This window comes from Chrysochloris asiatica, unplaced genomic scaffold, assembly GCF_000296735.1.
Source record: "Chrysochloris asiatica unplaced genomic scaffold, ChrAsi1.0 scaffold00315, whole genome shotgun sequence".
NCBI lineage: Eukaryota > Metazoa > Chordata > Mammalia > Afrosoricida > Chrysochloridae > Chrysochloris > Chrysochloris asiatica.
In genome coordinates this window covers 2428885-2454653 of record NW_006408833.1, presented here as the reverse complement: position 1 = coordinate 2454653, position 25769 = coordinate 2428885, and the positions used below count along the sequence as shown (strand labels likewise).

Here is a 25769-nt window from a genome sequence, read left to right as displayed (position 1 = left end):
TTGTTAGCAACTGGGCATTGCTGACATTTCTCTTGTAAAACAGACAGAAGGTGTTAAATAGAGTGGGTTTGCCAACTCCAGCCTCTTGGAATTATTATTATTATTTTTAAACTGAAGGTAATGCAGGAACAGTTGTGGGGGTATGATAAGGTAGGGATTCTTAAAATATACAGGTGCTTCACGGAGAGGTAACTATTTCATTTCACACACATTATTCCATCCATTAGAACTGGGGGTGGGAGTAAAATCAGTCACCAGCACTTTCATTAGTGTTGCCAGAGAGGTCAAGAGCAGACATCATGGAATCAGACAGCTTGCTGGCAATTTTATCTGTAGATGGAGAAATACAAGTAGTCACTTGGTAGCTGGCTTGCCAAGAGAAGGCAGATGCCTATCAGAGTTGGTCTACCTTTATACTGGTCTACACCAAGCTCCTAAAAAATAAACAAAACAACTGGTGGGCTGCTGACAGCCACTGCTCAACTTCACAGGTAGATGAGGTGATCACCCCAATCTGGCTATCATACTCACTTGGGGTACCATACTCACTTGATTCTTAGTATTTCTATCCTTTCCTAGTCTCAAAACAGCTCCCACCCCACCCCACCCCCGTATTGAACTTAATGCTCCATTACACCCAAAACAAAGCTCACACATTAAAGGGGTGGCATGGTAGTTAGGGGCTTTGGGCCTGAACACTTACCAGCTTCTATCCTTCTAAGACATCCAGAAAGTCTTCTCTGGCCATGCCTATTCCATCACCATCCACAGGTGGTGTTAGGTTCTCACTGTGCTTGCTGTGTCTTCCCACTGATCAGTGTTATCAATATCTATTTTTTGTCTCCGGCCTATGGCCCAACAAGACTAGGAGTTCAAGGCAAATTTCTGAATTCCCAGGACTCAGTGTGGAGCTAGGCTAAGTGTAAATGCTGATTACAGAACACAGCCTAGTTCAAAGAACAGGGCTCATAGGTGCTAGCAACCCTAGGTTTGAATTTTGGATCTCCTTATATGTGTCAATGTCTCTGGGCCTCAGTTTCCTCACTTATCAAGTGATGGTAAGAATTCTGCAATGAGTTACAAAGAGGATGAATACAGCATCCACAAAGGACCACCATTAAAATTAAAAAGGAAGACCTTTTTAGTTATCAGTATGATACACAAAACTGTATATACCCTTTTGTACCTTCTGGATTTAACTGTATTACCTAATGGTTAAGTAAAAATCACACACTAAAGTTCCTAGCACATAAAGCACCCAATAAATAAATGGTGGCTATTTAACACAAAGACTACGTCAGTGGTTCTCAAAGTGGTTTCCCTAATAGTAGTATCAGCATCCCCTGAGAACCTGTTAGAAATAAAAATTACCAGGCCCCACACAGCAGACTTACTGAATCAGAAACTCTGGGGATAGGGTTCAAAAATCCATGTTTTACAACACTTCTTAAGTGATTCTGAAACACACTAATCTGCGAACCATATTAGTAGATGAGCCTCTAAATCTACCCTGTCCCCTAACCTTAGCATAGAGCTGAACTTCTGGAGATGTTCATTCAAAAGCCCTAGGACTCCAGCTTCCAAATGTCAACTAGCTACTAATTAAAAGGTGCTACAAGTAAACCAACCCAGGTAAGCCCCTTTTTTGAGTAAAAGGTATTCAGGTGCCCCCACCACATTGATACCCACCTGAACGTTTCTGTTGCTGCTTCTTATTCTTCAGAGCAGAGGTCAGAGCTTGGCCCTGGTACAGAGGGTCCGTTTCCATGATCCTCTGCAGCACTGGGCGGCGGTCAACTGAGAAAATGTCTGGCATGCTATTATTATTCTTGGGACAGTGGTCAACATTGTGTTTAGCCCACCCCACTTGCTGCGTATTTGGATTGGTACAATAATCAGTGAGATTGTCAATCTGGGGAGAGAGAAGACAAAGGTGAGTTCTAGCCCGCCAGAGTACCTCCAAAGACTTCTGCAGAGGAGTAAGAACAGAATGAGGAGTAAGAACAGGCTTGAGTAAGAACAGAATGCCTAGAACCAGGGAGAATTAAACTGCAATTCTGTCTCCCAACAGATTAGCAGGAGTTTAGTTAACATCCTAAATCTTACTTTGCTCATCTGGGAGTCAAAATGGGTTGCTTTTATACGGATAAAGTGAAAAAGTAGTTTCTTGATCCATAGCAACTGGTATTACAATAATTCTTTGCTTAAGTGATCCTTCATGTTCTCATTCAATTTATCAAACATTTTTGACACTTATTTTGTGTCCAAGGAGCTCTGATGACTCTGTGGGATAAGAACTGCTAACCACAAGGCCAGCAGTTCAAACCCTCCAGTTGCTCCTCAAGAGAAAGATGAGGTTTTCTGTTCCCTGTAAAGATTTATAGCCTTAGAAATCCTATACGGTGTAGCTATGAGTAGGAATCGGCTCAACAGCAGTAGGTATTTTGTGCCCAGCTCTTTGTGGAGCAATGCTGGAAACAGAAAAATGAGTCAAATTCAGTTCCACTTTTAGAAAGTAACCAGGCTTAAGAGGATAACTGTATATTAGAAAGACCAAGGATTTGTGACCCAGAGGTAGGAGAGAATGGGGAGTGGGTTACTGTACTTCTGATACAGGCAGAACTGACAGCATTCCTGACTGAACACAGGAAAAGTACAAAGTATATGTAGGCACCAAAAAGTGTTTCTGTTTGGCTGGAGTGGAAGGTATATGCAGGTGGTGGTGGTGGTGGTGATGTGCCGTTGAGTCTGTTCCAACTCACTGCAAACCTATATAGAGTTCCTGAGGTTTCAAATCTTTACCAGAGCACAAAACCTCATTTTTCTCCCACGGAGCAACTGGTATATTCAAACTGCTGACCTTTCATTTAGCAACCCAACTCATAACCCAATACACTACCAGGGCTCCTATATATAGGTGTTGTTGTTAAGTGACATCAAGGCAGTTCCAACCCATAGTGGCCCTGTGTAGGGTTTCCGAGGAGGGGCCGATGAGCTTCTACACTAAAAGCTAACACTGACAGAAAGCCAAATGACATTATTTTAGGAGTCCTGGTATGGGTTAATGCGCTGGACTGCAAAGTCAGTTTGAACCGTTAAGGTCGGCAGTTCAAACTCACCAACAACTCCTCAGAAATGCTATACAGAGTTGCTATGGGTCGGAACCTACTAGATTACACTTAACAACAACATATGAGGAGGTTTCAAAAAGTTAGTGGAAAAATTCCATTATCTTTTAATTCCATTCTTGCACAAACTTTTTAAAGCCTTCTCATATATACTAATGCATTTAATCCATGCAACAACGTTGTGACCTTCTGAAGCAAGGACTATTGTTACTCCCAATTTACAAACAAGCCACAAAAAAGACGAGCAGTCTGCCTAAAATCACTTAACTAGAACCTAAGCAGTTTGGCTCCAGGGCCCACATGTATGGCCACCTACTAAATTGTTTTTGTTAAGTGCCATCAAGTTGATTCTGACTTATAGTGACCCTGTTCAGGGTTTCTGAGGAGCAGATGGTGGGTTTGAACCACTGACCTTGTTGTTCTCAGTTCAGTGATTATCCTACAGTGCCACACCAGGAGTCCACTACAGGATGAAGTTGGTCTCCAAAAGGCTACTGCATTGTACACCTTTGGGGTTAAGTGGTGGCACCGTTCACAGTATATTATGGTTGTTAGGTACATAGCAACCCTACACACAACAGAACAAAATGCTACGCAGTCCTACATCATTCCTCACAATTCTTGTCATGCTTGAACCTACTGTTGCAGGCACTGTGTCAGTCCACCTCATTGGAGGTCTTTCCCCTTTGTGATGACCTCTACTTTGCCAACCAAGGTGTCCTTTTCCAGGGATTAGTCTCTTCAAATAACATGTCCACAGTATATGAGATGCAGTGTTGTTATCCTTGCTTCCAAGGAGCTTTCTGGCTGTACTTCTTCCAAAACAGATTTGTTTGTTCTTCTGAAGCTCCTGGTACTTGCAATACTCTTCGCCAATACCACAATTCCAATGCATTGACTCTCCTACAGATTTTCTTATTCAGTGTCTAGCTTTCCCATGCATATGAGGCAACTGAAAATACAATGGTTTGGGTCAGGCAACTCTTCAAAATGGTATCTTTGCTCTTTAACATTTTAAAGAGTTCTTTTGCAACAGATCTGCCTAATGCAATAAATTGTTTGAATTTTTGACTGTGGCTTCCATAAGCGTTCATAGTAAATTCAAGCAAAACAAAGTCTTGGATAACGTCAATCTTTTCTCCGTTTCCCATGATGTCATTTATTAGTCCAATTGTGAGGATTTTCATTGTCTTTACATCGAGGTGCAATCCATACTGAAGGCCATATTCTTTGATCTTTATGAGTAAGAATTTCAAATCCCCTTTACTTCCAACAAGCAAAGTTGTATCATCTGCTTATCACAGGTTGTTAATGAGTTCTCCTCCAATCTTGATGCCACATTCTTCGTCACATAATCTAACTTCTCAGATTATCTGCTCAGCATATAGACTGAATAAGTATAGTGAAAAGATGCAACCATGACAACCATGCAACCTTTACTGATTTTAAACTATTCAGCATCCCCTTGTTTTGTTCAAACAACTGCCTCTTGGCCTATGTAGAGGTTCCTCAGGAGCAAACTGAAGTGTTCTGGAATTCCCATTCTCGCAGTTATCTACAGTTTGTTATGATCCACACAGTCGAATGCTTTTACATAATTAAAAGCACAAGTATTCTTTCTGGTATTTTCTGATCTTAGTCAAGACCCACCTGATGTCAGCAATGATGTCCCTTGCTCCACATCCTGTTCTGAATTTGGATTGAATTTATTTATGGCAGCTGATTTTGAATTATCAGCAGCAAAATTAATGATATTGTTTGATAATTTACACATTCCAATGGGTCACTTTTTTTTGGAATGGGCACAAATATGGACCTCTTCCAATCAGTTGGCCAGGTAGCTGTCTTCCAAATTTTTTTGCATAGACGAATGAGGGCCTCCAACACTGCATCAGTTTATTGAAACATTTCAATTTGTATCATCAGTTTTATCTCTCCTGACTTGTTTTCATTTTCTTCAGCTTCAGCCTGAACTTGCATATGAGCTCTGGTGGTCTGTTCCAGTTGGTCTTGATTTTATGATACTGAATTTTTCCACCATCACAGATATAGTCAATTTGATTCCTGTGTGTTCCATCTGGTGAGATCCATGTGTATAGCTGCCATTTATATTGTTTAAAAAAGGTATTTGCTTCCACCTCTTCCGGAGACACTGTGTAGAGGCATTCAAAATGGTCCAGCGTTTGACATACCATCATAAGCTGTAATACAATACAGCCTCTAACAATACTAGGCTGCCCCAAGGCCCTGGTAATAGAATTGTCTCTATACGAAGGAGGTTGCTAAGCACCAAAATTCTGCATGCGGTGTGTGCCCAGGCCGACTTCGAGGGGTCCGTGCTGTGAGACCTAAAGTTCTTATGAGGTTGTCCAAGATAAAGAAACATGTCAGCAGGGCCTATGGTGGCTCCATGGGCTAAATGTGTTTGTGACAGATCAAGCATGCTTTCCTACTGAGCAAGAAAATCGTTGTGAAAGTGTTGAAGGCACAAGCACAGAGTCAGAAAGCGAAATAAAAAATAATGGAGCCTTGTTGAATAATAAAAAGGTCAAATGTCTTGTCAGTTCTGTTGTAATTTGTTGGTATACAGGTTAAGTAGGTATCTGGAGGCCTCCTGGTATTTTCTTTAATTTCCCCAAGAACTCAGTGCTAAATTTTACAGAGAAACATACAGATGTAATAAGGGTGTGATGTGACCCAGAGCTATTTATTACGTATTACTAGGCTTTTTGCAAGTGATATATTTAGTGGTTAATACCTATGGACTGAAAAACCTGACAAACATGTTAACTTAAGATGTTGGGGTGGGCCCCCTATATCAGTTTTTTAGTTTCAATTGAGATGTTAGGTTTTCCCAAACATGTAGAAATTGATAAGAGAACATAGGATTCTGTTATATAATGTTTATAACAATTAAAATGAAAACATTTTTAATTGAAAAAAAGTATTTGCAATGAAAAAATGATTGGTCTTGTAAAAGTTCTATTAAGTGATATCCAACATCATTACTATCTTCAAAGCCCTATTGTCCCACTACCAATTCTTCCTCTGTTTCCAACTGTCACATTCCAATCACCAGTAATTATCAATGCAACTTCACTGCATGCTTGATCAATTTCAGACTGAAAGAGCTGGTTGCTGTTAAACACCATCTACGTGATTCCGCTTCATAGTGACCCTGTGTGGGGTTTTGAGGCTTTATGTCTTTGCAGGAGCAGAAAGCATCACCTTTCTCTTGTAGAGCAGTGTGTATTTGAACCACTAACCTTGTGGTTCACAGTCTTGTGCTTATCCAATGGATCCACAGCACTCCCCATAGAAGTTAGTAGAATTCTTCAATTTTATCATCATTGGCTTTAATTGGTGATATGTAAATTTGAATAACATTGGTATTACCTGGTTTTCCTATCAACACAGTTATGTTTGTCCTTCAACACAGATCTTGAAATATTTTTGACAAAAAATGTGATTCCTCTTCATTTTGTCATTCCCAGCATAGTAAACCTTGTTGTTGTTAAGTGCCATCCAGTTGATTCCGACTCATAGCAACCCTGTATAGGGTTTACAAGGAGCAGCTGGTGAACTTGAACCACCAACATTGCAGTTCAAAAGGCTTTGCAGCATGGCGCATTAACCCACAGCGACACACTGGGACAACGGCGAGAGTGCAGCATGGTTGCAAACGGAACCAAGGGGGCCGGGGTTCACATGTCCTGGGACCAGAGGCACCGGTGCACGGGCTCCTACAACACCGAGGACGCTGGCTTGCCAACCGCCACCGCCACTGCCCCCGTATCCCCGAGATGGCCAAGGGCAGCGGGTTTTTCTCACGGGGCCACCCAGGAGGCGGACAGGCACGTGCGAAAGGACGGCTGCCGGTCAGCACCCGTCGGGAAGAGAGCACGGGGCTGGCCATTGATGCCACTGACCTCCCTGAGCTCACATACAAAGAGAGTCAGGCTACACAGTGTCACCTTCCTGGGAACGCGGGGGACAGACAGCAAGCAGCAAAGGCTGGCACCCAGGCCCACCGGACAGGAGGGCGACATGGAGAGAGCCCCCCTGCACACGCGTGCCAACGAGAAAGCGACCCTCAACACAGGCTGTCTGCAGCATGGGGGGTGAGGGGAGTGGGGAAGGGGCAGCCAGAGCGCGGTCATGCGACAACCCCTGAGAAAGACAGCAAGTCGCGAACCAAAAGGGAGAGCCACACATGCTCACGCCCGCCACCGAGCACACACACAAAGCAACCCCAAAGGCCAGGACAGGCGGCTGACAACCCCGGCCGGCCCAGCCCAACGAGACGCTCCCCCGACTCAACCGGGGAGGGGGGTGGGCAGGGCCGCATTTAGTAAACCTTATCCAATTCAAAATGGCCAATATCTATTTCAATTCACTAATGCCTCTAGGATATCGATAATTATGCCCTCTATTTTATTTTTGACAAGTTCCAATTTTCCTAGATTTATACTTCTTACATTCTAATTATTAACTGATGTTTGCAACTGTTTCTTCTCATTTTGAGTTGTACCCCATAAGCAAATGAAGGTCCCGAAAGCTCTGCTCCATTCACATCATTACAGTTAACTCTACTTCTATGAGATAGCTCTTCCCCAGTCATATTTTCAGTGCCTTCCAAGCTGAGAGATTCATCTTATGGAATTATTATCAGACGATATTTCATTGCTGTTCATACGATTTTCAGTGGCTAACTCTTCAGAAGTGGTCTGCCTCTTGTTCTTCTTGTTTTAGTGTGGAAGATGGATGCTCTAAAACCTGTCCAACATGGGTGACCCTGCTATTACTTAAAATACCAATAACATAGCTTCCAGCATCGCAGCAACACACAAGCCACCACAGCAGGGCAACCTGACAAGCAAATGCTGACATTCTCAATATAGTATACCTAAGTGGTATCCTGATTCTGAAACATGTACTACAGAGGGGGGAAGGAGGACACTGCAGGTTATTGAAGATAAAACTGGTACAAGGAGGCATCAAAACGTTTGTTAGAAATAGGCCAAATCTTCTCATTCCACCTTGCCATGAACTCTTTGAAGCCCCCTATAAGGCAGCTGGAGTCCTGGTATGGCGCTATAAGATAAAGCACTGGACCACTTGAAGGGTCACTTGAATCGCAAGGTTGGTGGTTCAAACTCACCAGCCGCTCCTTGGAAAGCCTATACGGGGTCGCTCTAAGTCAGAACTGACTCGATTGACACTTAACAACAACAGGACAGGTAGCTAAGTATTTATTTTGGCCCTTCTAGCGAAATTTCTCCTTTTTGTGATACATTATTAAATCCTAGCCTCTATGCCTGTGATTATGGAACCATTTTGAAATAAGTTGCTTCGTAGTAAAGATTAAGGTGGGGCTAAGGAATAAAAATTAAGGAGATCTGGTAGCGTAGTGGACTGCGGAACCGCAAGGTCAGCAGTTGGAAACTACCAGCTGCTCCATGGGAGAAAGATGAGGCTTTCTGCTCCCATAAAGATTTACAGTCTCAGAAGCCCTGTACAGGGTCGCTATGGGTCGGAACTGACTCGATAGCACTTAACAACAAGGAATAAAAATTACAGTGGAACTAAGTATTAAGAATGTCCTTAGTAAAGGGTTTGACTCAAGTCATAACCCCTGGATTCCCCTGGGGGCATGGTCTGTTAAGACTGCTTTGGAAAAGCTTGTTCTCTTGCCCTGGATCTTGCATCTGGCTCATTAAGTCTGACCTCCAGTTCATAGGACTTTCAGTCCATCACCTGACCCGATTCTCTATCTCCTGTAGCCTGTTGTCTGACCTGCCAATTTGGATTCCTCAGTTCTTGAGACTACATGATGAGATTCCTCCAGACTGATCTCTGAACTAAGGATTTGGGGTTTGCCAGCCTCCACAATTGCATGAGCCATTTCTTTTGACAACTGTGAGTTTTATGAGACACTGCAGTATGTTGCAGAACATACTGGGACTTGAAGGAAGCAAGGAGTGGTGACTGATATCAAGGACTTTGGAGGGGCATAACACGTTGGAAAAGTAAAAATTGGGATAACTTTTTATAAAAAGAAATTATTCATGTACCCCCTCTCAACATGTTCTGGAAAACTGTGAGCTCAGTGAGAAATATTATTTGTTGGGGGGTGGGGGAGGGGGGAAGAAAGCCTTGAATTCACAACTTCAGATTGATATTTATGTAAGCAACAGGGGAGCCTCTGAAACTGTGAAGACATGAATAATTACTCCTGTCACTGCTCTAATTCAGGCCTCATCCTTTCTCATGGACTTTTATCCCAACCACCAGAGTCATCTTTCTAATATACTACAAAATGATCGTGTTGTATAGGGTTTTGGAGGCTGTAAATCTTTGCAGGAGCAGAAAGCCTCATCAGTCACCCATGGAGCGGCTAGTGAGCTTGAACTGCCGACCTTCTGGTTCACAGTCCAGTGCTTATCCTACAGAGCCATCATGTTCCTACATATTAAGCAGTCATGCAAAAAATAAAGAGGCAGCTATTTAAGTAATCCTATGGAACAATGTCCATATAGACTCTCATGTGAAATAGACAAGGTGCAGAAACAATGTGAATAGTACACCATTTTAAAAGTATTTGTGTGTTATGGACTGAATTGTGTCCCCAAAAATATGTGTTGTAACTTTTAACCTCTAACCACAAGGTTGGTGGTTCCAACCCACCAGTCGCTCCTTGGAAACACTATACACAGTGGCTAAGTCAGAACCAACTCAGTGGTACTTAACAACAGTATGCCTAAAGTTATAGTCTCATTAAGGGAGCCCTGGTAGCAGAGTGATTACAAGTCAGGCTGCTAATCTCAAGGTAAGCAGTTCAAAAGTACCAGCCATTCCACGGGAGAAAGACGAGGTTTTCTGCTCCCATAAAGATTTACAGCCTCAAAAACTCTATGCAGGGTCACTATGAGTTCAAATAACTCCACCACTACCCACCACAGTCACACTTGGGAATGGGTTGTCTTATTATGTTAATGAGACAAGACAAGGTGTGTCTTGAGTTAATCCCTTTCAAAATATAAAAAGAGCTGCTTAAGGAAGCAGAGATGAGTTCTGGTGTGGCACTACAGGATAATGCAGTAGACCACAAGGTCACTTTGAACTACAAGGTTGATGGTTCAAACCTACCAGCCGCTCCTTAGAAATCCTATAGTGTCACTATGGAGGCCTGGTATAGAACTGTGAGATAAAGCACTGGACCACAAGGTCGGTTTGAACCACAAGGTCACTGAGTCAGAAAGGACTTGATGGCACTTAACAACAACAAGGAAGCAGAAATGGAGGAAGATAGATCTTCATGGAACCAGGAAATAACATGGACACACAAGGACCTTCCCCAGTTCCTACAAAGAGAAAGCCTTCTCCTAGAACTGAGACCCTGAATTTGGACTTGTAGCCTCCTCACAGTGAGAAAATAAATCTGTTAGTTAGAGCCATCCACGTGTGGAATTCCTATTATACCACCATCAGATAATTAAGACATTGTGTGCATATGAATACAAAATAACCCCGAAAGGATAACCTTATACTATGAGTCAGGATCAACTCAACGGCACGTAACAGCAACAACATAGGGTTTTCAAGGAGTGGCTAGTGGGTATGAACCACCAACCTTATGGTTAGCAGTCCAGTGCTTATTCTATAGCACCACACTAGGACTCCTTTTATATAATCTTTTTGTTAAGTGCCGTCGAGTCGGTTCCTACTCACAGCAAACCTGTATAGGGTTTCCAAGGAGCAGCTGGTAGGTTTGAACTGTCAACCTTGTGGTTTCCAGTCCAGTGCTGATCCTACAGCACCACACCAGGAGTCCATATGCCCTTTGTTGTTGTTCCAACTCATAACAACCATGTACAGGGTTTTCAAGGAGCAGCTGATGAGTTTGAACTGCCAACCTTGCAGTTCAAACTGACCTAGTGGTCAAGTGCTTATCCTGTGGCACCATACCAGGACTCTATATGCCATATACATGTCTAGGGAAAAAATACTTAAAAATTAAATAAGACTATAAATAGAAATGAAGTTATATTACATGTAACAATATGGATGAACTTTGAAAACATTGTTAGTGAAGTAAATCAGATAGAAAAAGGTAAATATTCTAAGACAGATGTCCCTTATATGAAATACTTAGATTAGCCAAATGCATAGAATGGGAAACATTGCTGAAAGGGTGCTGAGTTTCTGTTTGAGGTGATGTAAAACTATTGGAAATGGGTAGTGGTGATGGGTTGTTGTTAAGTGCTGTCGAGTTGGTTCTGACTCACAGCGACCCTGGATAGGGTTTCCAAGGAGCAGCTGGTGAACTTGAACCACCGCCCTTGCAGTTTAAATGACTTTGCAGTCTGACGCATTAGCCCACAGCGCTACACCAGGAAACCCTAGACTGTAAGTATTAGGGAGGTATGAAATGAGTTTAAACAGGGCAGATGATGTGGTCAGACTGTTGTTGTTAAGTGTCATAAAGTCGGTTCCAACTCGTAGCGACCCTAATTAGGGTTTCTAAGACGCAGCTAATGAGTTTGAACTGCCCGCCAACCTTGTGGTTCATAGTTCAGTGCTGATCCTACAGCACCAGATAAGGCCATTAAAAACCATGGGGCATATGTCCAAGGATGACTGGCAGCTTATACTAGGGTTATGGGAATGGGAGGGATAGAAAAAGCTGGTAACTTCTCAAAAAATTTAGGAGGGATGTGACTCAGTTATGGACCATATATAGGATCCTAGATAGTAGTTAGTGGGAAGAAGAGTCAGGGATGCCCAGGTTAGCAACTTACACAACTGTGTGACTAGAAGGTAGGTAATACCTGGTTCCTGAGCTGGAATCAGGGTTGGGAAAGGTGCCTTAACATATAATGCCTCTTTCTTAGACTTGCCATTGCTTAACAATGAATGCTCCAAAGAAATCCCAGGAAACAAAAACCCACATCTCACCAGTATCATAGACAGAACTTATGAGAGCCAGGCAGAAGGGATTATCACATCCCACAGCCCTGGGTAGAAAAGAGGGCTGCCATGAAGATCTGGAACAGGTACCTTATACATGGTGGTTTTATTTTCAACAGCATCTGCTATTTTCCTCGTCGGAGAATGGAGCCACTTGATCTCCATCTCGAGCGGGTCCATGTCACCCAACAGCTCATCAGATTCTCCAGTGGCCAAGCCTTTAACACAACCAACACCACTGTCAGGGCCCAGGCTCCCACTGCTGCCAGTCACCTGGTCAGGCCACAATGGAATGGACATGTAGACACTGCCCAGAGGACTAGGGAAGGAGGGTTTTTTGTTCTTATGGAGGTGCGTGACAGAAAGGATTACAAGTATGGGTTTTGCACAAGGTAAACCAGGGTTCACATTCTATTTGCCTGCTGGGAACTGCCGTCTGCCACAAGCCCTATCACATAGGGCTGCTTGACAGTCACAGCAAAGATTCCTGTAGAGTACTGGACTACCATGGTGCTCTCTCAATGGCAGCCAGTCGGATTCTCTCCCAAGGAACAGGCCTTTCCATCTGGCCCCTTGCCAGGAGCTGTGCTCTACAGCAACCCACAGATGTGCTCTTGCCCTATGTCCACACTATCTTCATGCCTGCTTCTTCAACTCTGTCCACTATCCCCTTCCTTGGGCCTTCTAATTCCTACTCTTCAAGAACCAGCATTAATGCTAGCTCCTCCAAGAAACCCTCACCACTAAGCTCTCCCCAATTTCTCAGACCTCAATCTTTTGACAAAGTGCATTCTCCATGATGGAGTCCCTCTTATCCTCACACTCAGTCAAGGGTCAAACATCATCATAAGAATATTGATTTCTAATACCTTCCAAAGGTTCATTTGATAGAAACTAAAATTCAGAAAGGAGACTGGCTTGCTTAAAGTCACATGGGGAATACATATGAAGTAGGCAAGATCTCTCATTCTCAGTAAGTCCGACAGAAGGAAACCATTGGCTTTTTCAACTACCCCAAGAATATCCAGACAGCATAGTACTGGGCACTTTTACTAGGGTAGAGACTGAACCACAGGCTGGGGCAACAAAAGATGGTGGTGGCGCTGTGCCATGAGTTGGTTCTGACTTATCGCGACCCTGCATAGTTTCCAAGGCTGTAAGTTTTTATGGGAGCAGAAAGCCTCATCTTTCTCCTGCAGAACTGCTGGTAGTTTCGAACTGCTGACCTTAACCACTACCCTACCAGAGCTCCTACAAAGGATAGTATCTGGCAAAAATATCTGTTTCTGGAAGTCACACCTCTGAACAATGGGGATGAGAGTGAAAATCCAAGAATGGATATAAAAGAGCTGTGGAAAAGCCTAAGTAAGCATTAGAGAAAGGTTTTTTGAGGCAAGTGTCTTAGTCCATTCCAGATTCCAAGCACCTCACTGTGTACCAGGTACCCTGCTGATTTTTTCATGTCTACCAAAGCTCACAACCAACCCCCACCCCCCACCCCATGATCCAGATTAGAAATATTCCCCTTTTCAAGAGAACAAGAGTTGGGTAAACAAACTGCCCAAGCCCAATGCCTGAGTGAGGCCAGGGAAGTGGGGAACACTATTGTCAGGTCTGTGAAATACCACTCAGGCAACAGAGTTCTAGGTAGGTCAGTCCACCCATTCCTGCTTACATTCCATCGTGTCTTCGTTGGCCTTTTCGGTGTCCTCAATGTCAAAGACCTCCGTCATCTTCTTAACAATCTCAGCACTGAGATGAGTAGGTAAAGTGTGGGTGGGTGGTGGTAGTGTATAGAAGCTGATCTTTCCACTGTATTGAGAGGTAGGGGGAAAATTCGTGGGGATGTCATTAAGAGAACAAATGAACACTGAGAAAGAAAATGAGTTCCCAAGCCAGAAAGAGAGAGGAAAGCCACACAATGGGTTGAGTTGCTAGATCATCAATGGGCACAAATACCCAGTCAGAGCATGACCTGGGGTGGCTTTGGCCTTCCCTTGCCCTGGGACCTAGAAGGCCAGGCTATCCTACTGACTGCAATGAATACTCATGAGCTAATTTGTGGTGCCTGATATCCAGCAGGCCTCACCCATACACTAAGCCCCCTTCTTACCTCACCCAGTCAGCCAGGACAGCTTTGGCTGCCTGTTCCTGACTGTATAGGCCTCCCTTCTTTTTTTTTCCAAAACGGTGGGCTATTGCAGTCAAAAAGTGTTCAGTGGTCTGGAACCCAGAGACGCCGTAATAGTTGGAAATCTGTTAAGGGAGGAAAAGGAGTGTTATGAGGATGAAAGGGCCCTTGGAGTAGGGAAGGGAACTAGCAAGAGGCCTACATACCTCCTCCAGATTACAGCGGTGCAAGATGGTCTCCACTGGGGTCACAGGGTCTGATAGCTTCTGCACATGGATGCAGTTGCGTAAGATGGTGCCCACTTCTGATTTGGGTCCTGGGACAATGCCTGGGGCATCCAGCAACCTAATGAACTTGTCCAAGTAGACCTCCTGCATGAACCTGGGATGAGAGAGAGGCAACAAGAGAGGAAAGCAGTACATTCATGAGCCCACGTGTGTCCAATATCCTGTAGGCCCCAGTCTCAGGTTGGGCCTAAGTGAGGGGAGGCAGGGAATATGAAAAAACAGTGAGGTGAGGATGTCATACAGATGAAGTGGGAGATGTATCAGACTGGAGACTCTGAAGTCCTACAGACCCAAGACTGATTCTAATCTAGCCACACTGAGGACTGAGCTGCAGAACCCTGGACAATCTTTGGACCCTTCAAACCTTAGTTGCTTTATTTAATAAATGGAACAATTTATTAGTAGCCCAATATCGCAGTTGTCAGGAGCCTTCAAAGAGTTAATGAGGGAAGAAACTAGTTGGGTGTATGGCCCACACCTAGGCTGTACCAGGTAAATGAGGGCTGTTACCGAGTCCCCATGCCATGCCCAGGAGTAGATCAGAGGCAAATCCAAACTGAGGAAAGGAATAGGGGCTGACGTTATGGGAGTCAGGGGGAATAGTAAGGTCAAGAAGCTGTGGAGAGGGAAAGCAGGCAGGTATTTACTTGGTAACTCCAGGAACAGCTCCCACACTGCAGGCACGGCTGCGCTTCAGGCTATTGATCAGGCTGCTCTTCCCGACATTGGGAAGGCCTACAAAGTAACAGCAGGTAGCTTAGAACAGGAAAGGCCCTTAGGTTCATTCGGGCCAGCCTGTGTGAGGGAGGCAGGGCATGTGACCAGGTCACTAGGGAGTCAGTAACAGAATCTGGCCTCCTGCCTTCTCACCCCAGGTCAATCAAGCTCCTAGATGGCCTCTCTATACCTTGCCTCCATTTGTGAGCATGTTGAGTAAATACATCCCTCTCTCTAGATGTGACACCTAACCCAATATCCACGGTCAGCCTAAGAAAGGTTCTCAGAAACAAAGTCTCTGTAATATGGTCCAATAGAGAGCAGACATCAAAAAATATCTGGTCAACAGTCTATACTGGTGTACAACTTGCTGGTGAGGAGAGGGGATGACTCATACCTCTAGATGCTGGTCTGTGAAACTCTCTGCTTGTGATGTTTTTCTGCTTGTCTAAGCATCTGTGGGTCTGTGTAAGTCTGAATCTCTCATTCTCATGTGTACTAGAACTGAATCTCTCATTCTCATGTGCACCAGAACTGACATGTGTGTACCCACTATGTATGGAAGTATCTGTGCATCTCTGCTTCTTAGTTATTTTCATTGTAACTATCACTACTTTTTTTCCCTTTGTCTTTCTCTCCCACTCAAGTCTGTTTCTGACTCTGTGTCTGTATAATTGTATTTAAACACTTTTTTTCCTGCTGCTTTACATCATTGTATCTCATTCTGACTATTGTCCTTTCTCTCTGTGAGTCCCCCACCCCACCCATTTTCTCTCTTGATCTCGACTCCTTAGTCTCTTTCTGTACCGTTTTCCTTCTTTGTGGGCTGTTGTTGCTCTAGATGTGTTTCACTGCATCTCTTTTTTTTCTCTCTCCCTGACTCCCTATATACATCTGTTTCTTTATAATTGCATATCTGTGCATTTGCTTCAGCTGATTCTGGGTATGTGATGGTCTGAAGTTTATAGTGTATCTTAAGCACATGTCCCACTGTGCCCAGTCTGTTTGCTTTGGAGAAGCAGTTTGGATAGGTGTTGTGTGGGAAGGGCTTGGTTTGCACCCAGTGTATCTCTGGATCTATGTATTTCTACTGATATGCCTCTTCTGTCTCTGTATATGTATACCTGTATATGAGTGTTTATGGATCAGTATATGTGTAGTGGTTACGAATTGGGCTGCTAACCTCAAAGTCAGCAGTTTGAACCTACCAGCCGTTCCGTGGGAGAAAGATGAGGCTTTCTGCTCCCATAAAGATTTACAGGCTCGGAAACCCTGTGCAGGGTCACTATGAGTCAGAACCGACTCCACGGTACTTAACAACAACAACATATGTGTCTTCATTACTCTGTGCCTACATCTTTGCTGCTGTTTTCTTATGTGTATCTCTCGGTCCCTGTGGGTGAGTCTCTCTCTGGATCTTAGGGTATGTATGTCTGCCTCTATGTCCCTCCTATATCTCTCAGTATGCCTCTGTGCACATATCCTTTTCAGGTTTTTTTCTGATCATATCTTCCTCTCTCTGCATACCACTGTCATTTAAATTTGTTCCCCCTGTCCCACTCCCCAACAACCCTACCATCTGGCTTCCTAGTTCTTTTTCTGGTGTAGCTATAGTTTTTTTTCTCAATATCTACCTCTCCCTCATCTTTTTTGGCTTCACATCTTTCCCTGATGACCTGCCTCTGCCACTCTCAATTTCCTACCCCAGTTTCCACTGTCCTGGGTTCCAGACAGGCCCAGGCTTGAGTTTCAGTTCTGCTTTGTGTCACACAGGGCTGGGTGCCACAAATCACTTTTTCCTTCTCTGGGTCTCAGTGTTCTCATCTCTAAAAGGGAGATATCTATCCCTCCCTCCCACAGCTCTGGTAGAATGAAATGGTGACAAGCTTCAAACTTGGCACCATGCATTTGGTTCATTCAATACTTTCTTCCCATTTCTACCAATCCAAATGACAAATCAGCCACTCCTGTCTTCCCCAAAAAAACAATACAAAGTTTCTGGAATCCTTTTTCCCAATGAATTCCCTGTGTGAGGAAGGAGCCCAGACACCATGATCACCCCCAGGCCTTACCCACAACCCCCACACGGATGTGGGTGCGCACTTCACCAAGGCGACAATAGTTCCCCAGAATCCTCATGAGGTTTTCAGCTCCAAAACAGGATTTGCTTTTCAGCAATGACTCAGAGGCCTGCTCTACTGGCACACTGCAGCGGTTCTGGAAAATGTGAGTATTACAGAAGAGGTAACAGTGGGATATGAGATCTGAGTCCAGATTTCAAAGACCCCACTGTACTCAGGAATTTGTTCCTCAGCCTAAAATGGAAAGCTTCTCAATACAGGTCCTAAATAATTGTCATTTTCCTGTCCCCCTTTGGAGACCTTTAAAGCCTGTTCTGTCACGTCTCTAGTCTTTTATATCTTTGCCTCTGCTTTGATGTTTCTTGCCTCCCTCAACAGGGGCAAGACGGAGCCCTGGCATCTAGGCAGGCCAAATGTGAGTTCTAGTTCTGCCTGTCAAAGCAAATTCTGTTTCCCTGCTCTGGGCCTCAATGTCCTCATCTACAAAGTGGGATGCTCACCTTCCCTACCTATGATGGGATGGTAGCCCACAGCCTACCTTCCCTAAGTCCTCACACAGAACAAGGCCATTTCAGCCTGCCTGTCTTTACTCCTGATGCCACTTCCTTGACCAGAATGCACTTTTTCCTCTTCTTCCCTTACTTGTTTCTAACATGGCAAAATTGGTATTATTCTAAATATTAATCAATAAAAAACAGGTTAAAAAATGTATATCCTTAAAATTGAATGCAAATGAAAAACAACTGTTAGAAAAGGATACATACAACATTTTTGCTATCAGAGAAGCCAAACTTCTATAAATGAGGTATGACATTTCACCCACGTTGACAAAAATTATAACAAGTATTTAAGGAAATAGCCCATCTCAAATATTCATCTATTTTTCTGGGGGAATAAATTGGCACAGCCATTATGGAGCACAGTTTGTATCTAAATAAATGTTAACAGTGAGAAATGTGCAAGTGTTTCTGTTGAAGCTCTGGTTATAATAATGAAATACTGGAAACGAATGTTATGCAGTACCAAAAAGGTCAATCTTTGAGGAAAAAATAAAATAAAAAGGTGACAGAACAATATTTATAACACCTCCAAGACAATATTTTTGATGAATATACTTTTGTTGTTGTTGTTAAGTGCCAAGGAGCCATGTGGCTGAGAGGCCAAGGACAAGAGGGAGCAGTGACTGCAGTACAGTTGAGAAGAGGCATTCCTGACCAGGGATCTGCTATAGCCTGAGTTGTATCTGATCCTGAATTGTACCCTGTTCACGTTTCTAGTAAACCCCACAATCATGACTGTTGTCTGTGAGTTCTGTGTGGTCACTTCAAGGGGTTATCAAAGCCAGCAGAGAAGTAGAGTATGTCATGGAAGGGATGGCTGGTGTCAGGACAGAGTAAAGAAAGTTAAAGGGTGGAGACATATCTGGCCTCCACCTCATAGGAATTAACCTTGGGCTGATTTTGAGTTTGATACTCCTTCCACCTTGTAAAGTCAGAGGGGGTCAGACATGGCATAGCCTCCACGCCACTTTTTCAACTACCCAATCCTGGCCCCAGGCTACCCTGAAACAGTCTGGATGGCCCTGTACCTCAGGCTTACCAGGTTTTTTATCTGATGCTGGGTACTGGCCTTGAACGCTACAGTTGGCAGTTCATTCCGAAGGTAATCCAGCCACTTTGCGACAACTTCCTTGGGTACCAGGTCTGGAAAAATAAGAACAGATGGGACTGATAAGGACATCATCTTAATAGCTCACTCCAAAGATGCTTAATCCACAACCAAGGTTAGGTATATATCCTACCAATAGGTATTTCTGCTGGCCCTTTCAGTCCTTCTCTGGTCTCCAGGCTGGAGTTAGAAAGGACAATTTGATCTATGGGATAGCTGGTCCTCCCACTTAAAGTGGGCCGTTAGTCCTATTGGGAGAATGGGTAAACTAGCTGTTTGGTCTCAAATGCCCTCCTTCCAAGCCAGTGTGCTCAGGATGCCAAAGGACTCCCAGATATCCCCTTTTCCAATCCTATCATTCTCGGCTGGGCCAAATGTCAAGAACAACTCTAACAACAATGCTGTTGGTAAGTGCCATCAAGTTGGTTCAGACTCATAGCAATCCTATGTACAACAGAACAAAACACTGTCCAGTTCCCCACATCTTCACAACCATTGCTATGTTTGTGTCCAATGTTGCTGCCACTGTGCCAATCCATCTCCTTGGAAGTCTTCCTCTTTTTCACTGATCTTCCACTCTATCAAGCATGATATTACTCTCCAGGGACTGATCCCTCCTGATAACATGTCTGACAATAATAGTTACCACTTATGGAATACTGACCACATATCAAATACTTTACCATTATTTATCAAAAATATCCTATGAGGTTGGGACTACCTATTTTATAGCTATAGAAACTAAAGCTCTCAGAGGTGATATGTTTTGCTTAAGATGCTAGAAAAGATAGATGGCACAGCTGGGATGGAACCCAGACCTAAGGAAATCTTTAACCCATGTGATCTCCTGTCTTTCTGCCTTGTAAGCTGCAAGGTTAGTTATACCTATTGCTGCCTCCATCTCCACGCCTGCTCCCAACTGCCAGTCTTTGAGCTCTAGCTTTGGGGATAAGCACTTCAAGGCGTGTCCAGTCATAGATAAGGCTCAAATTGGCAGGAACAAGGGACTTAAAGGCAGACAAGCTTGGGCTCCACACCAAACTTCTATTATTGTATGTGTGTGTTTTCAGACAAGTGACTTCACCTCAAATTCCTGACTTTGAATCCTACCTGCATAACTGGTATGAATACCACTACATTGTTAGGTCTTGATGCCTGGTCCCAACCTATTCTTTCAAGAAAGTTTGGACCCTTCCCTGTCTTATGCAATCTTCCCCAAACTAACCAATTTTGTTTAAGACCAAGACCAGCTTCTTATTGCCATCTGCCTGTAAGACAGCCTCCTCCATTTGGAAGCAGCGACAGCCCAAAGGATCTCTGGCATCCAAGACTTCCAGAATCACATCAGAGTACTCCACCACCTGCAAGACAGAGAACAGAGGAGCTAGGAGGCAGAGATCTGGGGAGCAGTCACGCAAGCCCATGAAAGAAAAGGGCCCCATCTCAGTCAGGAAAACCAAAACTAGAGAAGACAGAATTGGATTTGTGCCCTCTCTAAAAGATGCTAAGAAATGGGTCTCCATACCTTACGGAACTCCTTATAATAAGCCTTCCTTGTGGCTTCATCATCCAGCTGAGGAAACATATTTAATTCCTGTAAAACTTCCTCCTAAAGGAAAAAAAAAGCAAGTGGTCCAGAGGGACAAAAGAGAACGAACCATGGCTTTGGAAACCATGAGAAACATGGGAAGCCATGTTGAGTCTCACCCAATCCAAAAGTAGTTTTGACAAGCCAACGAAGCTGGGAACTGGAAAAATGAAGAGTGTGTGCCTAAGTGTATGTGTGTGCTTGAGCTGAGAACAACAGCCAAAAGCCTGTATTTATGCATGGGTGGGTAAGGGAGAAAAACAATCTACAGGGGACATGAGTCAGAAAGCGAAGGAAAAATGTATACTACATATCAGAAAAGGAAGTATGATTTAGAAAGTGATTATTCTGTTTGTGAGGTAAGAATATATAACAAAGAGCTAAGAAGAAGCCCTAGATGGAAAATGGCATGTCCCTCACCCATGCTACTTTATTAGTCTCTCAATTCTCCCCTCATACCTTCACTCCATCTCCTCTGCAACCCCTCCAACTCTATCCTTCTCTCATCTCCCTTGCTCTGTGTCCCCAACACTGTCTCCCATTCTCTCTGCACTGATTCCCACTTCCCCTCCAACAACCTCACATTCTCTTTTTTATTGTCACAGAGCAATGGCAAGAGTTGTTCTGGGGAAATACAGGTTTCTTTCATACCTTGCGCTCAAATGCTTCCTGGCGTCTCATGACATCCTGACAGTAGCTCTCTATGGTCCTGCGTCTGTGTTTCTCTTGCTCCCGGGCAGCCTGCTGCTTCTCTCTCATCTGCTCCACCTAACAAGTGAACATATACTGCGTCTAAGAGTAACAGGGAAAGGGTGATCAGAGATGAAAAAAGTGTGACATGGCAGAGGATGGAGGAATGAGGGAAGAGGCGATGAGAGAAGATATGACAGCAGGGCTAAAAGAGTGTTTGAGAGAAAGACAAAAACAAAAGAGATGAAATAAGAGTGGCAGAGAAAAATAAAAAGGTGTGTATGAACCTGTAAGAGAATGCATTACAGGCAGATGAAATCACTTAAGACCAGTGCGGGGGAAGAGGACAAGAGCAAGAGATCCTCTTACCATTTAAGGATCAGGGAGAGGAAAGAGCAGCAAGAGAGACTGTGAAAATTTGGGTAAAATGAGAGAAAAAACTATCCATGGGTGTAATGTCAGGGAACAAACACCCTGGTCATACTGGCAAGAGCAGTATCAGGGGAGCAGTGGGAGCCTAAGCCAGACAGCAATGGACTTGGAAGTAAGGAGTAGGTGAACATATAGACACTAACTCAAGTATCAAGGCAACTTCCCTCTCTTCTCCCTTTCACAACCAACCCCAACAACCCAACCACCCTGCCCTTTTTTCCCTTTTCCTTCTGAGGGCCTAGCATTCAAGCCAGGTTCTCCTTCTCCCTTAAAGTAAAGGGCTTACCCTCTTCTGCTTTAATTCTCCCTCCCGGTTGGCATGACCACTGTAGTTAACAAGCTGGGAAGCAGAGGAAACTTTGCAGGCTGTTTTCTTCCTAATATTCTTTGTAGGCTGATCAACACATAAGAGAAAAAAATTTGAGTAGAGCTATATGAATCCATGGAAACCCTTGGAAGGTAAAGCCACTCAAAGAAGTATGGCTGTGGGTAAAAAAAAATAAAGGAAAGGATAGGCAAAAAGAAGGGCTGTTTCCTGTGATCTGTCCATCTGATTTGGAAAAGACCCAGGCCCAATAAGCAAGGTAAGCACAAGCTTACTTTACTAATTTATAGTCAACAGTTTCACATGTAACATTCACTACAGATTAATCAGTAAGTGCAAGTAACCCCACGTTTACCTTGCTTATTGAGTATTCTACCCCTGTAGAGACCCCCTTTCTCCTAGCCAGACAGGAACTAACTGAAGAACTTCAGAAGAGTAAGGTGGGGAGGGGAGGGAGAAAGTGGGGAAAGTTTCCCAAGTGAAGGCCAAGGGGAACACTTTCTAGACAAGTTGTTCTCAAAGTGTAGTCCTTAGACCACCAATGTGCATCACCTGGAAACTTGTTGGAAATATAAATTCTCAGATACCAAAACAGATCTCCTGAATCAGAAATTCAAGGGTGGAGCTTAAAACTCAGGCAATTCTAGAGGGCTAAAGTTTGAGAACCACTGCTCTAGTCCAAGACTTATTCACCCATACCTTTCTTAGCAGGACCAGGAAACCCAAGAGTTGGAACCAAAAATCATGTTTTGGCCTCCCTCCTTTCCATGAAAAGAGCCCGGGTGGAACAGTGGGCTGCAAACCAAAAGGTCAGCAGTTCAAATTTATCAAATTTATCAGTCACTTTGCAGAAGAGCTGAGGCTTTTTGCTCCCATAAAGATACACAGCTTCAGGAAGCCTATGGAAGGAACAGTTCTAGTCTGCCCTACAGGGTCACTATGTCAGAATCAACTTGACAGTAGTGAGACCTTTCTATGAAAAACAGGCACTTGGGGATCATACAGACTCAAGTCCCAGCTGTGTTAACTGGAACCTAGTAATTTTTTTCCTCTAAAAATTTAGATATTTCTTCATCTAAAATATGTTGTTGTTAGCTGTCATTGAGTGGATTCCATCTCTTGGCGACCTCATGTAGGCCAAGTAGAACTGTACTCCATAGGCTTTCCAAGGTTTCCATTTGTTTTCAGAGACAAATCACCAGGCTTGTCTCTTCCCAGGCACCTCTGGGTAGGTTAGAATTTACAACTATAAGCAGTCAAGTGCTTAACACTTTGAGCCATTCAGGAAATCTAGTCTAAAATATAGGGATGATAATAATTCCTACCAAAGTAAAACAAGCACAAAGCAGCACATGGGCTCAAGGTTGTTGTTGTTGTAAAGTAGTTTTGTCGGTTCTGACTCACAGTGATTCTGTATAGGGTTTCCAAGGAGTGGCTGGTGAGATTGAACCGCCAATCTTGTGGTTCAAATGACCTTGCAGTCCAGTGCTTATCCCACAGCACCACACTAGGACTCCATGGACCATGGTGGTGGTGGTGGTGGTAAGTGCTGTCGAGTAGGTTCCAACTCATAGCAACCCTGTATAGAGTTTCCAAGGAGCAGCAGGTGAGTATGAACTGGTGACCTTCTGGTTCAAATGACCTTGCGGTCCAGTGCTCAGCCCACAGTGCCACACTATGATTCCATGGCCCATGGTAGGAAATAAATAATAAATGCTGCTGTAAGCCACCCAGACCACAAAGAAAATCAGATCCTGATTCCAATGCAGTGCTCTGTCCATTCACCTGATATCTACTTTTTTTTGTGGGCCTCTTCCAGGTTAGGCAATCTGTTTCTGGCTTTACCTCCAATAATGGACACACCTTACCTGAAGCCAACTTACCCTCTTGCCACCTTTGGAAACTGGCTTTTTCTTTTCTGCAAAAAAGGAAAATAATAAGCCATCATCCACCTACCCAGCTGCTGACACATTAGTCACACTTGACAGGTCACACTGGAAACCTAAAGAGGCCTCAAACCCCATGTCTAAGTCCAGAACAAGTCACGAGTTGCAGGTGGCAACAACAGTGTTAGGGAAAGTATTGGAAAAAATGTCTAGAGCATTATTTCAAAGTAAACTCAAACAATTCTTAAGGGAAATCTGTATAGGGAGGTACCTGAATGTGGACTTAGGACTTTGCTCTCTCCCTTCCAACTTCCTGCTTGGGCAGCTCAACAATTTCGCTACCAGCCTGAGGTAGGGAAGGTGGCAGCAGGATGATCTAAGGAGTCCGATCTGGCTAAGCAGAGTTAAGATGACCTTAGCATGTAGGACAAGAACTACCCCTTCCTGCTGACCCTGCCATCATGCTTCTGCCTCCAAAAGGATCTGTTCTATTCAGCTAAACGACTACTTTCCTTAGCTACAAGGAGAGGACTGCAACTTCCCCAATTTTTGCCTCTAAGAACTCTAGAACTGCTGTCTATAATCCCCTTCAAAGTTGGCCTCCTGGGAAAGAATTGCTTCCCTTAATTCTCACTACCTACAAGGGGTGTGACTTCTGGTGTGGCACTGTGGATCAGCCACAAGGTCAGCAGTTCAAATCTACCAGCTGCTCCTTGGAAACCCTATGCAGGGGCTCTGGTAGTGTAGTGGTTACGAATTGGACTGCGAACCTCAGGGTCAGCAGTTCGAAACTACCAGCTGTTCTGTGGGAGAAAGATGAGGCTTTCTGCTCCCGTAAAGATTTACAGCCTCGGAAACCCTGTACAGGGTCGCTATGAGTCGGAACCAACTCCACGGCACATAACAACAACAAAAACAAAGTAGTTCCTACAGGAAGAGATAGATCCAAGAACAGACTTCCATGATCATTTCAGGGGGCTCCCACTGAAACCGTTAATTCAGTAAAAAAAAAAAAATTACTGTGAATTCTTAAGGAGACTCTAGAAGATAATAGCAAAGGAACCTCTCATGAGGCAAAAAAAACTTAACATTTGAATGTCTTAGCTATCCAGTGCTGCTGTAACAGGAATACCACAAGAGGATGGCTTGAAAAACCAGAAGTTTATATAGTCTCAGTTTAGGAGGCCACAGGTCTAAATTCAGAGCAGCCGATCAAGAGGAAGGCTCTCTGTGTTGGCTCTTCAGCTTTTGCTTCCTGGTTCCTGAAAAGTCTCCATGTGTCTTGGCATGTATCTTACCCCATGTCTTCTCTGATCCCTTGTTTAACATCTTTTATATCTCAAGAAATCTACTCAAGATATACCCTACACTAATCCTGACTCATTAACATAATACAGACAACCCATTCTCAAATAGGACTATACCCACAGGCAGAAAAGTGAGAATTTACAAAACATATTTTTGGAGGACACTGTTAAATCCAAAACACTGATAGTAAATTAAAATGTGATTTGTTGTTAAGTGCTGTCTAGTTGGTTCCAACTCATAGTGATAGATTTGAGTAGGGATTCCAAGGAGCAGCTGGTGGGTTTGAACTGCCAACCTCGTGGTTCACAGTTCAGTGCTAATAAAAACTCAATATGTGTAGTGAAAAACAGAAGAGACGCCACTAACAATTAGTAAACTAAAAGATCAAGGCAGAAACTCACTTAAAATGCAAACAAATGGAAATGATGCGTGAAAACATAAAATAAAAAGTTGAGAACGGCCCCATTAGACAGTAAGATGGTAAGGCGATATAGATCCTCTTCAACAAAACTAAGAACAGATTCAGATGATAGTCCTGAAATCCTGAACTTCAGATGA

At 43.7% G+C, this 25769-nt stretch overlaps 1 protein-coding gene and 1 pseudogene across 1 annotated transcript; one reads left to right on the top strand and one right to left on the bottom strand.

The window, feature by feature from the left end:
* Window positions 1-247: 247 nt before the first annotated feature.
* Window positions 248-25232, bottom strand: LOC102824315 (guanine nucleotide-binding protein-like 3-like protein-like). The gene is made up of 15 exons (XM_006875265.1): window positions 25202-25232; window positions 23901-23935; window positions 21979-22086; window positions 21222-21338; window positions 20508-20591; window positions 20208-20343; window positions 18914-19017; window positions 17306-17450; window positions 15164-15251; window positions 14436-14610; window positions 14212-14354; window positions 13774-13910; window positions 12189-12316; window positions 1690-1912; window positions 248-330 (listed from the first exon to the last, which is right to left on the bottom strand). Exons 1-15 carry the CDS (start codon window positions 25230-25232, stop codon window positions 248-250), a joined length of 1737 nt encoding a protein of 578 aa, XP_006875327.1.
* Window positions 5300-5643, top strand: LOC102817362 (annotated as a pseudogene).
* Window positions 25233-25769: the final 537 nt, after the last annotated feature.

What these genes read in the sequence shown, in the direction of transcription:
- LOC102824315 (XM_006875265.1), bottom strand. Translation starts at nt 25,232, where the DNA reads ATGTTAAACAAGGGATCAGAGAAGACATGGG. An exon ending in GAGAATTAAAGCAGAAGAGG is followed by an intron (nt 21,339 to 21,978) that starts GTAAGCCCTTTA and finishes TTCACTTGTTAG; the next exon opens with GTGGAGCAGATGAGAGAGAA. An exon ending in AGCATCAGATAAAAAACCTG is followed by an intron (nt 17,451 to 18,913) that starts GTAAGCCTGAGG and finishes CACATTTTCCAG; the next exon opens with AACCGCTGCAGTGTGCCAGT.